Below are 14,305 nucleotides of genomic sequence, written 5' to 3'. Positions count from 1 at the left end.
TTCTTCTCAAACACTCTAGTCTTTTCTCAAACTGATGCAAATTGAGGGTTTATTCAGCTATATGTATTTTGTTTTCAGAATGTTTTGTGACATGTACAGTTGAAAATTAAGTAGTTTTTCCACTACTGTCTTTAAATTACAAGTTTTGCAGAAGTGTGCCTAGTCTGACGTGTGGAAATGCTAAGCATTTGAAAGGATGTTGATTTCCTTTCAGCTTTTACTGTTAGCTGTTCAGATTGGCTGTTTCGATGTAAATGACCTGCAGTGAACATCTTTGTTCCTTCTTGGGTGCAGTCTACTGCAGTTACGTCAAACACTAAACTTAAGGACTTGAGCATTAACTTCACAGTGTACTACTCTTGTCTTTTTTGGCTTCGAATTTTAAAACAGTAGTTATAGACAAAAATACTTTTCTGAATTGTCTTTACAAACACTAGTGAAAATAGTGATGAAGGATGGTTAGATATGCATGAAAAGCTTCTGTTAATTTTGTTTTAAGAAACTTCATGAACTGGCACAGAAATGCTTTACTGTATGGCCTGCATTCTGCTTTTCAGAAATGGAGTATATTTTGCCTGTAGTATCACCAAGTGTTTTATATAAAGACATTTTTAAGATGTGCAAAAACTGGACACTCTGCAGTGGTACTCTTGGGTTGTCTGATTTCTTCTGGGGTCTGGGCCTTTCTGAGGTTTAAATAACAATGAGAGTTGCAGGCACAACATGCACTGTCTCTGGCCTTTAACCTTCAAATAGCTTGTTTCAGTGTGAAGTTCACATGGTAGACAAACTCACCTGTTGGCAATTATTTTCTAGTAGCTCTGTTGATGATACCATAGGTGTTGAAGTGAATCTGTCTTGGTGTTGGAATGTTTCCTGCTCTTCCTTTTTTCAGCAAGGATACATTTTGTTGTCCTTCCGCACGCAGGTCAGTTTCTCTCTCCGTGGTCACAGATGTTTTCCCCAGCAAAACTTAGGCAAGTACTTCAGCATCACCTTGAATTCACTGAAGTACTGAAATGATGTACTGAATCAGGCCTCCCTTTTTTTGCACCTGCAGTGAGTGTCATTTTGCTGGCAGAAATGCTTTGGCTTTTTCTTCCCAAGTACAAATGCATCCTCAGGATGAATAGTACTAAGCAGCAGTCTGAGAGTTTGGGAGCCTGTACTGAGGAGATACTGCTTTAGCATCATCACACACATAGCAACTGAGAAGTCTTTTGAAATATGGCATTAACACCTGCTCTCAAAAGCAAAGAAATATTTGGAAACCAGCATATTGCTGTTTGGTCCTGTCAGTGTTGTCACTGATTTGGTGTCATCTTAGGTGTGGAGGCTAAATTAGTAGGTGTAATTATGTATCCGTATGCTTGCCTCAGCTTCTCGCCACTTACGCCAACCTGTTTATTCCTAGTTGATTTTTTTGGTCTCCCTAAATCTACATAGTACTGATACTTGTTTTCAGTGTAACCTTTTAAAGGTGATGAGGCTTTCAAGTTCTTTTATATATATATAAATATATATATACATATATACACACACACATATTTTTTAATAGCCACGAAAAAACCTCTAACCTATGTTGTTGGAACAGCTTCGTGGTTTAGATTTTTGTTTTCCTTAATGCTTGCCTGCATTGTGTGCACACACATATGGCTGTTTGTGTCTGAAAGAGATCTGAATTCTAAGCATTTTTCATTCCTTAGGATTTAGGTGAGAAGCAATTAACTTGGAAAATTTTAGTACACTTTAAATATAACTTTGGTTCTGTAATTGATGGATCCCTGCATTATATTTCTTCAGAGGTAGAAGACAAAATACAGGTGAAAACCAACACAGTATTTAAAGTAGCAATGGCAGAAATAAACCTGCACCATATGTATGGTTGTTGTTTTCAGCTTGTGTATCCCTAACAATGAGCACCAAGGCGTGAAAATACTTCGTTCTTGCTCTTGTCCCCCTCCTTCCATCCTATGCTTAACCCTCCTCATGCAGTATAGGTAATCTATTTAATCTTTAAGGTGCTGAGAAGCCAGTTAATAAAGCCCAAGTATTTTTAAGGATACATTTGATTGATATTTTTATTAACGTGGAATTATTCAGCTTTGATACTGGCCGCATGCAGTCATTTACCTTGCAGGGATATTTTGCAAGGACAGTGGCAGGTGCAGGTAATTGCCCACTTCAGCAGTGCTTTGACATACTTGATCTGTTTCTCCTTCCCTTAGGAAAAGCTTTGCCAGCAGAAGTACAATGTCTCCTGCATAATGATCATGCCCCAATACCAAAGGCAAGGATTTGGAAGATTTCTCATTGATTTCAGTAAGTGAAGTATTCTATTTACATCTGTGATTCAGAGAGCTGATGGGTTTGAAACTGTAACATATAAAAGTTTATTTAACTTGCTTAGTTGTTTTTATCAATAGATAATGGGATTTCTATTTATATTTACAAGGATAGAAAAGCTCCCTGAAGTGAAAAACTTACTGCTGCTCTATTATTGTACTCTAGGAAATAGAGAATGGATCTCTCAGCAGTAATATTAGCTCACAAAGCTATTGCCATGAATGAATTGTCTAAGTTAGTTTCCATTTTGCCCTGCTCATTAGTATAAAAAGAGGCAATTATTTGATTAAACCTAAGAAGGTATAAGGTCAAGACATTCTCTGCATTCTAATATTTACACTTGAATTTTGTTTTTGCAGAAGAACTATTTATTTTCTGAAGAAGTGTTAACAGAGGAGCTTTTTTTTTAATCATCATTTTCTTAGTGGCAAGGAAGTAGGGAAACATCTCAGATAAAAGTCCTTATGATTACTGAATCCAACTTCATAATTCAGAGAAAGGATGATGAAAGAATTGGTGTGTGTTGGATGTGGCTAGAGAAATGGTAAATTTACTTTTTGCTATTGCTTATGATTTTTAAAGCACTGTAGAATTGTGTGATAATAGAGATAGTTAAGATAATAGGATTCCTGCCCTGAAGGTATATGCAAGAAGATTAAAATGCAAATAAAAATACATTGCAGTATAACAGCAGGACAAGACTGATAATTTGTAAATGTAGAGTTTTGAAGCTCTGGGTGTCTTGCAGTGTTCTACTCAGCATGACCACCCTAGAATTAATAAAGATATTTAGTATGTCTCTTTATTCCATGACTTTACAAACAATTAATCTTCGCTATACCCCTGTGAGATAGGTAAGATGGTTTTGGATCACTTAATCCACGGCTGAAACGTAGCTGTCGCTGAGGTGGAACACAACAGCTGTTCGCTCGCGAGCAGTCGCGGCGTTTTAGGGAAGATGGGGAGAAATACTGTAGGCTTCTAGAAGGCACCTCAGACTTTGGAACTGCTTGTTTAGGTAGATTTTTGGCCATGATCTGAGGACTAGCACCTCCTCTTGTAAAGGAGGTAGTGAACTCGTATTGGGCCTAATTGGTAAGTACTTCTAGACGTTTTAATTGTCTTTTATTCTGTTGAGTCTTCCAAGTAAAGCACCTCAAGGGGCGTTTTTCTGCTTGCTGACTCCGCAGTAATGTCTGCCAAAGTGGCAGTGCAGCTTTGAAACCTGTACACTCTGCAAAAGGCCTCATAACTAAAGCTGTGTCCTCCACATGCTAAGGAACTTGGAGATCACTTTGCATTATAGTGATATGGAAAATTTTCTTGTTTAAACTACTTTGTACTGGTATACAATTACATTATACTTGGGGTATTCTGTATGTCTCCTGGACCTGCACAGTCTCTTAATTTACCAAGTGCTATGCTAGCTAATTTAGAAGTAGGGTGTTTTGTCCCTTTCCTCCTCATGTGAAAATCTGGAAGTACATTAGGTTCTTGAAATTATCTGGATTTCTCTGATTTGCAAGATATCCCAGCAGTGTGCTTAACTTGGACCTTATTTGGTGCTGCCTGTATTCGTTCCTGGTGGACATCTTGGGTATGATCAGCTTTAGCTTCTGCTCAGGCTAACGGCTTGCCCACTTTGTGAACGTGCTATCCATCCTTCAGTGCTTTTCCACAGGCCCCCTTTGTTTTTCAGTCAGTTTCCCTTATCTAACTGGGAATCAGAATGTCTCAGTTACAAACAGAATGAAGAGCTGAGAGGTGGCCGAGAGGTTTGGCTGTGTGCTGAGTGTTTATGAAATAAATGAAAGGAATGAGAAAGAACTGCTCGTGGCTGCTTTTTTCCTAGGGGTAACAGGGAAGGTGAAGTTTAAATCTTTATTTTTTCTTGGTTTATATTTTTATCCTTTGCAAGATGGAGGTTGAATGACATTAAATGGGGCAGTAATATCCTCATGCAGATTAGTGAGCCCCAAATTTAGCCTTCTATGAAAATTGAGAATTAGTGGATTTTATCCCCCTGGCTGAGAATAAAGATGCAGAATAGATTTTACACAAAATAATATCCATTTTATTGTTGAGCAACTAGTTTTCAGAAAATGGTAAGTACAAACCACACAAGGGAAGGCCTCCAGTGCTATGTGCAAGCAGCTACTGGCACACATTGCTTTGCATTTCTAGGGCTTAGGAAAGACGGGAAAGCAGTCAAGTCTTTATCAGCAGTCTGCTGAAAATGTAGATTATGTGGTTAAAAATTGACTTCTATGCCAACTGAAATGCTGTCTGTTTATTGTTTAGAAAGTGATGCATTCTTTGGTCAAACTGGTTTTATTGAGTTAGAGATGAGTTAGTCGATGGCCATCTGTTAAGTTGCAAGAGAAAATATTTTACTTTGCAAAAAGGAAATTATTTTCGGTCCCTGGATTATCAACTTCCTTCTTGTTTTCTAACTTCATTTTTAATTAAAACATACTGTTATTTGCTACTCTGTAGATATTAGCATAATATTTTCTGTCTTTCTGTCACTTCAGGAATCTATAATGTGAGGTCTTGTGTGTGTTAGTGGTGGCAGAGGGATAGCATTTTTTTTTTTTTTCTTTCAGAATCAACTAGTTAGGACTTAACTTCCTCATGTCTCCAGTAATTTAAAGCTCTGGCTCCTGATACAGATAAGATTATTTTTGTTTAAAGCTAAGAACTTTTGGCTAAGCATAACTTTGGGTCATGCTTTCATAACCTTTTGTCTTCTCAGCGTCTTTTGGAAGGAATCGGGTTTGACCTTTTCATGATGTTGATGGCAGTTTGGACGGTAGATTCTTCCTATTAAAAATTTGGCTTTGTGGTGCTTTGTATATTAATGAGATTTGGAAATGGTGCAGTACCAAAGACTGACTTGATAGCTTTCTCCCTCTTATCTCTGGTTCCAGCTATATTGTGTCTAGGCTTTCTGAGATAGCAGCAAAACAGGTCACTGGTGTGGGAACCTAAAAAGCAGTGGCTGTGTGTGAAACACCAACTTTATGCAGCTGTCCAAGAAAATGAAGTTGAACAAAAACTGAAATTAGTAATGGACTAACATGTGGCCTCTCATGTAGGACAACGTGTGACTGATATGGCAACATATGGATGATACTGGCATTTGACAAAATGTCATTCCCATTTTGAGTTACTCCTCCTTTTTGTTGTTGCTTATTTGTTTTAATGAAGAAAATATAGTTGTGGGAGAATAATGAAAAATGCTACATGCTTCTTATAATGGTGTTGAAGTATTACATGAACAAGATGTGCCCGGATAGGGTGTCATGGGGTGTCCTAAATAGCTCACACTTTGTAGGAGAACTGGAATGATGCAAATGAGAAAAGCATTACACAGAGATGTGCACTTTGTTTTTTCTTTTAAGAAAAATTGCACAGTGTACATGGTAAAAATAACAAAATATTAACAGAAGCACTAAAAGGGCAAAAGGGGGCAGAAGTAGCAAAGACACAAGGTTTTCTTTTGAGTCATTTTAAGTTGTTGTTTGCTGTATAGCCTAAGCTTATGTTTCTGTTGTATTAATTAGCTGGGTAGACCTATGTAGATGATGGGTGTTCATATGTAAGATATGCAAGATCTGGTATGGTTAGTGAACCACTGTGAAGCACCTTTAATATCTCATTATTTTTAGTGGTAAGGTCAAACTGTGGTGGGCTGTAATCTGTTGAATCTACTTTTTTTGGTCAGGGTTTATATCATATTGATGGTTAAATGGCTTTTTCTGGCCATGGCAAATAATGCTTTGACCAGTAAGTAATATTTTGGAGATGTTTTCTCTGAAGTCTCATGTTAAATGATTTGCAATTTGCCCTAACAGACACTGAGCCACAGTGTACACAGAATCTTCAAATAAACATTTAAAAGCTGTTTATAATTTGAACAAAGATGGAATATTTTGGGGGATTTTTTTTTGAGATATGGTTGATTTTAACAAAGGTAATTTGAGTGTTCTTTCTCATATTATATGTCCAGAAGAACTCTTTTGGCACGGCTGGGGGTTGTGGCAAATAGGATAGGATGAGATGGAGAGCCTGAGGGTGGAAGGGAATAGGAATTTCTTTAGTAAGTTTCTTCAAGAAAATCTTTCCTCAAGCTATACTCCCAAAGTCAGCACAAATTCAAGGATCTCTCTAAAACAAATGATACTCAGTATTACCTTTGGTGATCCATATCAATTTTTTTTTTTATTTAATTCTTTACTTGGTTGTGTATTCCAGTGCAGAACATAGTCACTCTTCGGGACATTTTTGTTAAATTTACAGAGCTGTTAAGTCCAAAGTTAAATTACTTGCTCTTTCCTCCTTTAAGAGGAAGCCGAAAGTTCCTGTATGGGAGCTTTGCCTCTTTGAGGTTGAACTGGGTGACACAAATGTCTCCTTTTATGTTCTCCTTTTGAGAATCGATTATGTTGCTTAACTGAAGGCATGAATTTATCCTCTCCTAAATAACTAATAAGAGACATTCTGTCAAGCTGAGATTTAGATGAGGGAGGAATAGAGATGGATTTTGAATCAAGCTTTATTGATTTAGGACTGTTCCAAGAAAATATCAGCTGCTTGATTTCTTGGCAGTATCTTTATATAGCTCCAGGACACTGAAGTCTTTATCAGAACTGCAAAAGAAATCAGGCGCATCATTTCAGATACAAGGGCTAAGACTCTTCTAACTGAAGAGCATTTTTATTTCAGATAGAATTGAAAACAACTAAAAGGCAAGGCCAAATGTGGTATCGATGAACGGAGCTGGCATTATAGAAACAATCTACTTAGTAAATTTTAAGTAATGTCTGATGACCAGGGATTTCTACTTTTATAACTACACACTGTGGTTTGATTGCAGTAAAGCAGTGGGACATGCCACCTCCATGAAATAATCTTGTGACTCGTTAACAAGTGGCTTTCTTTCCAGCGTCTTGTGAAGGAATGACTGTTTTTGCTTGCTTAATACAGTTTGGAAATACAGTAGCTGTTTAGTGACTTGCTGTGTTTCGAGACATACCTGTAGAAGTGTAAATTATGTGTTCGGTGTTTGGTAGATGGGGATGGTGACTGTTTAATGGTACAATTTCTATATCTTTTGGCTAACTAGATAACAGCTGCAAACTTTATTAATTTCTTCATTCTTCCAAATCTTTCTTAGTCCCTTACTTGCTCTGTGACAGGCTTTAGGATATGCAGCAAATGCACAGCCATGAGGTTTGGAGGTCATGTAAAACAAAGATTCTTGACTCTGATTTGCATTGTATTGTGTTCTGTGTTTTGTGAAGTGTGTGTTAGACTGCTTATTGGGATTATATGACATGTGCAGTCACTTCTTTTCTGTTTATCCAGGTGTGCCTTTTGACTTTTCAGTACTGACTTCCCATCTCACTTTTGTTCATGTTCTTCACAACTACTTGACTATCTTTGTAGTATTAACAGAACAATGACAATGATGGAAAACACTTGAGCTTTGGACCTTGGTTGTCAACTCTAAAACTGCTAAAACCATCAATCCTGAAGTTTTGGTTGGGAACATTTGTCATTCTTTGAGTATGATAACATTTCCTGACCAGGAGTCTAGGAGAGCTCTCTTGAAAGCCGATTTAGATGCGGTCACTCTTCTGGAGAGTTGGATGTTAATGGTAGGGAAGCCTTGTTACTGGGCTGGTTGACTTAGTGCTAGAAGATGGTTCCAGGCCTGTTCGCTTTACTTGCTGTATTAGACATTGCCTCTTAGGCTATGTCTTGTCAATTGAAATCTTGGTTCTGTGGGTATACAGAGAATGTAACAAGAAGAACATGCTGTGTTTCCTAACAAACAAATTATATATATCTTAACAATAGTCTTCATGAGTTCTCAACATCAAACATGAGAAGGTAATGATACTTCTTGAAGGAAGCTCATTCAGTAGTCAGTTACAGTTTATGGTTTTGTGTCATTTATTGGAAGCTGATTTTAAAAGCTTTTTAATGGTCTTCTAAACTGCTTAACCTACTGACAAATTTATTCACCTGATGCTTAGTCAGTGATGGGCGTTCTCCGTACGTGGCCGTTGCACTGCTAAAGGTACTTCAGTTCCTTTTCTTGCTTGTGCTTCCACTGCTCCTATACTTAGTCTACTTTGTACACAGAACTTCCAGTCAAGAGGTTTACTGGCAACTGGCACATAGGGTAAAATATATGTTAACTAATAATTTGCTGAGAGTGCCCTTTGACTCTAATGCAGTTGTCTTTACCTTTCTTTCCCCTTGTGAGGTGATTTGTTTAGCTCTAATCTCTTCTGTGAAGCTTTCTATAAAGAAAGTCAAGGTTTTGAGCCCTTTGTGTTGATTTTGCTTGAGAAAGTGGAGAGAAATGAGAATTGGCATTATTTTTTGTAACAATAATGAGTGTTTGCTTGCTCTCTACATCATAAAGAAAGCTTTTCTCTTAACCAGATAGAGAAGAAAAGAAAATGTAGCAGATTGCCCACTTTTCTGAACATCTCAAGTTCTGGTCTTTTGTGTGTGTGCATGTGTGTCTGAATCCTGGCATTGGGGTCCTTTGAAGCTATCTGAGAAGTGCTTTCAAAGAGGATGCTAACACGTGTTTAGGATCCTCTGTCTTTGACCTTCCTCCTGTTGACATGAACAAGAACAGTGCAAAGGCACGCAGTTATGGCAGAAAAGTGGCTAAGCTGAATTTCAGTTTTAGGAATCTAAAGCTTGATAAGCTCTCACATTTCACATTTTCAGTCTCTGCTTTCTACTCATAGTCTTGCTCTGGACTTGCTCAGCTGACCTAACCACACTAAGCCTCACTGTCTAAATACTCAGCTGTTTTGATTTTCCTTTTGAACATACATCTTACACAACTTAATATCACTTCAAAATAAAGTATTTGATGCTGTATAAGATACTCTCCTAGGTTAACTTAAAATGGTGCTTTGGGGGGAAATCTTCTCTTGAGACACTGGTCCTGAGGAAAGCAGTTACCAGCACTCACTGTTCTCTTGGCTGTCTTGATACAGAACACTGCATGCAAACTTACAGGCTCTTCCTTTCCATATTAAGGTTTTGTTTTACTTTAAGACAAAACAGTTTAATGCAAAGGTACTTGATTTCATCTGTCTGAGTGTGGTAATGCGCCAGTGGCATTTGGCCTTTAAAGAGAAACTCAAATATGTTTTGTATTGGTTGTGTGTGGGTGGTGGTTGTTGTGTTTGTTTTGTTTTTGTTGTCTCCCTTGTCTGCTTAGAGGTTTTATAAAGCTTTTATAAGGTACTTGATTCTGTCTTCTATGAGAATCATTCTAATGATGTTGGGTCAGCTTTGATACCATGGATATAAGTGTATGTAAACTTTTATATGCAAATGTGATATGCATAGTTTTGAACCTGAGATTGGGAGGCTTTTGTTGTACAAAACATGAGAAGACCTGTTATCTTTTTAAATCAGATTGAAGTTCAGATGCTCGTGTTACATTAATTTCTGATTTTGCTAATGCATTCTATATGCGCCTGAATGCTTTGGTTATTTGTGTGTTAAAATACTCAGTGAAGTGTAACATTCACGGCAGAAGTCAATTTAAATCCACCCCAAAACTGGGGAGAGGATTCCTGCAGTAAGCTAAAATCTCATTTTGCATTCCAAGCAAGCTGCTCTGATTCTTGTTTTCATGACATCAGGACATTCGTTCCTACTCTTTTGCCATCATGGAGTAGCTCTTGTCTGTGGTCATGTTCTTGATCTGTGGCTCAGTTGGCAGACAGACTAGGTTGGTAGAATTCCTTTCTCACTGCTTACCCACAGAACTGCTTGGGTGACTAGCAGTGGTTTGATCCAGATATTTAGTTGCTTGTATCATTGCTCTAATTTGTAATGCAATTAACTTATAAAACTGGCTCAAAGCAAAGGCTCAATATGCATTTGAGGTTCAAATGTTCGTACTGTGTAACCGCTGTAGACAAAGTAATTGGTTGTAATACCTTTAGATCTTGTCATGTGTTATTTGGACAGCTATGCTAGGATATATAGTTGACAGATTGTATTTGTGTTAGTTATAATACTTGCAGATTGGAAAACATTGTTTAAAACAGACAGAAATGCATCTACAGCATTAACTTGAAAGTTCTAAAAACAATTGAACCTTCCTCCAGGATATGTGATCACAGAAGTGCTCTCTGCATAGACCCTTAATAGCAGTTATATTGTCTCTTTGTTATTGGTGTGTGGGTTTCTTTTTTTTTGGGGGGGGGGGGGGGCTTTTTGATTATTTGGGGTGAGGGGTTTTTGTTTGTTTTTTTCTTTTGAATAAAGTTGTGGAAGCTTGAGAGTGTTGAAGTAAGATGCTGCCATCCAATTAAGTACTGTGTTGCACTTAAATCACTATTGTTAGTACAGTTGAAGAGTTACAGTGAGATAAAATAGGGTTTAGTTGTGCATTTGCAGCAATTCTATGTAGCTGGTGAAATTAATCTGTTCTTGGTGCACAGCAGCAGTTTTTTACTACCATCCTTTCTGCTGCCAGTATTGGCCTCAATTCGCAATTGGTTAAACCATGTGAAACTCGGCTGTTTCAGTACTTGCAGTACTTGCAGATGACACATCTTTTTGGAGAAACGGGTGACAGCTTACCTAATTCCGTGCTGTGTACCCCAGCAGCTCAGTGGCTCTTTTAGGAATGTGTGAGATGTGTCAACCTGACAGTTCTAAGCTGTGCTCTTCCTAAAGGAACTAAAACCTGTTGCTTGTTTGTTTATGCACAGGCAGGACAGTCTGGAAACAATTCAGCTTGCTTTCATGTTTCGCAGCAGGAGCAACTTAATTTCAACAGCTTTGAAAAGCAAGGTTAATGGATTTGAATTTGGGCCTTGTTTAATGTCCATTTACTCCCCACCCTCATTCTCAGTCAGTACATATTTCTGTAATATCATATGACTTTCGCAGGTTGAAAAATAATTCAGAAGATTGTCTGGATGTGGTAAGCATTTAAATGTTTTTGGGGTACTTTACATGCAAAAAATAGATATATTTTGCAATGATATTGCTGCTAAAAGTTCCAATCCTTTGTACTCCAGAAGGATTCTTTTTCATCCCTGTAAACAAAGTGAGTTCTACAACAGACACTTTCCCCTTTGAAGCAGGATACGTGATGGTGATGATGGAATGTTAACACAAGGAAACTTTATGGAAGGTCACAGCCTAAAATGCTTTACAGGGGGCAATCTTGATGAAATCCTACTGAACTCTGAAAGATTTCAGACTCCCAGGTCCATTGCTGTTCAGAAGGAAGTCCAATAGGTTTTAGCAGCAGGGTTAACTTAGCAAGTGATTTTTAGCAGCTGCTCTAGATTAGCAACCTCTGCTACATTGCAATCTCCTTGTGCTCTGTGAGTTGCCCATATTCTAGAGCTACATGTGCTATGTTAATTCTGTGAATGTGTGGGGATGTAATGGACTCTAAACATATCTCTCTAATGAGCATTTACAGTAATGCAATGCTCGGCTGTTTTTCGTGCATTAAACTCCCAGCAGTGCTGCCCTGTTTTCTAAATAAATGCTTCTTGCATATGATTGCAACTTTTCTGTAAGATACAAATCTGTTTAATGTTCAAGGGTTTAAATAGAACATAAAGGTTCAACTTGGAATTAAAGAATTTGGGTGAAGGATTGTGTTTTATGGAGCAGCTAGGATGGTCCAAGACTAGGTCTCTGGAATTTTCTAGCAATACACATCCTAATACAGAGATGTTTGTCCTAAATTTTGAATCCGGCCACCTGTAGAACACGTGCTCAATCCATGAATTCAAACCTTCTGGCCTCTTCATTCACGTTGATGAGTGCAGTCATAAGCAACTCTGAGAGTTTTCCAAACATAGGAAACTCGCTAAAAAGAAGGTGAAAGGAGCAGCTAAAAGTGTGTGTGTGTTGGGGAGTGGAGGCAGGGCTGTTTGTGGTGGTGTTTTTTCTCCAAACAGTCCACAGAATATATGAAGATGTGGGTTTGCCTGCTGAGAGCAAATTATACTGGTGTTTTCTGTATGTGTTCCGTATAAAGCAAAAAGGAGCTTGAATGGTTATATACAAAGATAACGGAGACTATTAAAAACACTAGCACTTCAAGAGGCTGAATTTCTGTTCAAATGGTAGAAAATAGGAAGGATCACAAGCTCTTCTAGGTTATTTACAATGAGTATAACAGGATTTAAAAAAAAAAAAAAGCTTGAGAAAAGAGTTGTAAAGGAAATGAGGTGTGTGAGATCAGAGAGAGAAACAAAAGCTGGTCCTTTTTATGTGTCTCTTTCTAGAAAGTGAAAGCAGAGAGGTTGAGTTCTGGTGTGGGAAGTCTTGCATTCCTCACATGAGGCACAACAGAACCCTAAACTTGGGCCCCAAATAAAAATATTAGTGGGAAAGTAATAAAGTAAGTGACATAAATGGTGTTCACCAAACAGTTTTAAAGGATCTTAATGATATAATAGAAGCTTATGGCCGTGTGAAAGTTAAGGTGTTCATAAAACGGCTTTAGTGCCTTAACTGTCAAAGTTGTTAATGCGACTCTGGTGTTTAAATGGCTTCCAGGAGAGAGTTTGGGAGGATGCAAATCAATTCATTTAATATCAGTAACAGGCAAATTACTAGAAACTACAATAAGGAATAGTTCTACTGAGCGTACAGGTAAATGCAGTGAGCGGAGGAAGAAGATAAACTCTATGCCACTCGCATAAGACAACTATATTTAACTAATCTATTGGAGTCTTGGAAATAGTACGGATCTCACTTGGACAGTGAGGATAATTCTGTTCAGGTGTGAATTTCACAAGGTGCTTGTCCTTTTTTAATCTGTTCCTTTTTTGTTTTCCATGTTGACCACTATCAGAGTGGGATATCAGCTAGTTAGATCTCTAATATTCTATCAGAGCCTGTTTTAAGACAACTGAGCATAACAAAGTTGGTAGATTTCTATCTCAAGATTTCTGGGGCCTTGCACAGTTTATATATATATAATACATATTTAAGTACGCGTGCTGTAGCATCTTTTGTAAGTAACTGCTGCAGGGAGTTGACTCCTAGGGCTAAACACTGCTGCAGTTTGAAAGGATGAGCTGTTGCTCAGTTGGATTCATTTAACTGAATGTTTTAATGGCTAATATTTTCTTGAATTCGTGATATAGCTATAAAATGTATACATCTGACATTATAATTTTCCCTTTCTCAGATGGAATTTTTTCCAACAATTTTAAATCTTGAGTAAGAGGAAACCTACTGGTGCTGGGGAGGTTTGCGTGACAAAATGAAAGGCTGTAAGTTACGTGGACGTGTTGCTGCACTCAGAAGGCTGGAGATGGGGCAAGAAATGTAAAACATTTGTGATGTTTTGGTTGATTAATTTTGTGGTGGTACCATTCTTGTGCCCAGAAGAAAAGATAGATAGTGCTTTGTTCTTCCAGGTTAGGTCTTACTGTTTTGTTTTCTTATTTTCCGTTCCTTTGTAATACACAGTCTAAAGAACGCTTTGGGGGGGCGGGAGGTGACTTTGTCATCCAAATGTTGCCATTGTTCATAGTCTCAAATCATGGGTTATAGTTTGAGGCTCTCCATTTTTAAGACTAGGTAGACATAATGACACTGGGGGTAACTATTTAACAGGGGCGTATTGTACTCATTTCAGATGCTTCAGGATAAATACACGAGCTACCAAGATCAGTCTTTTTTATTTACCTGCAACTTAGATCAATTATTTGGCGTCTCTTTGGTAAGTTTTAATTTAATAGATGTCATTCAACTGAGAATCTTAAAGAGAAAGTTGTCCTTCAATGCTCATTACATGTAACTACTGAGACTGTTAGTTCTTTTTTCTTTTTTCTTTTTTCTTTTTTTTTTTTTTGATTCTATGGGATGTGAGCATCTTGGATACACACAGGTCTGTTGCAGAATGCAGGGAGAAGAATACCAG

The 14,305-nt window shown here is 37.8% G+C and overlaps 1 protein-coding gene across 4 annotated transcripts in view; it reads left to right on the top strand.

The window, feature by feature from the left end:
* KAT6B (lysine acetyltransferase 6B) overlaps positions 1-14,305 on the top strand; it is an 86,515-nt gene that overhangs the window by 60,356 nt on the left and 11,854 nt on the right. For all 4 annotated transcript variants that reach the window (XM_088526394.1, XM_010212659.2, XM_010212658.2 and 1 more), the window contains one exon: positions 2,229-2,322. In XM_088526394.1, the coding sequence (XP_088382520.1) occupies positions 2,229-2,322 (94 nt within the window). The remainder of the gene's footprint in view (positions 1-2,228; positions 2,323-14,305) is intronic.

Source organism: Tinamus guttatus, unplaced genomic scaffold (genome assembly GCF_059628265.1).
Source record: "Tinamus guttatus ecotype Peru unplaced genomic scaffold, ASM5962826v1 Tinamus_guttatus_pri_ptg000246l, whole genome shotgun sequence".
NCBI lineage: Eukaryota > Metazoa > Chordata > Aves > Tinamiformes > Tinamidae > Tinamus > Tinamus guttatus.
The sequence above is the reverse complement of the archived record's forward strand: the minus strand, read 5'-3'. Positions and strand labels throughout refer to the sequence as shown.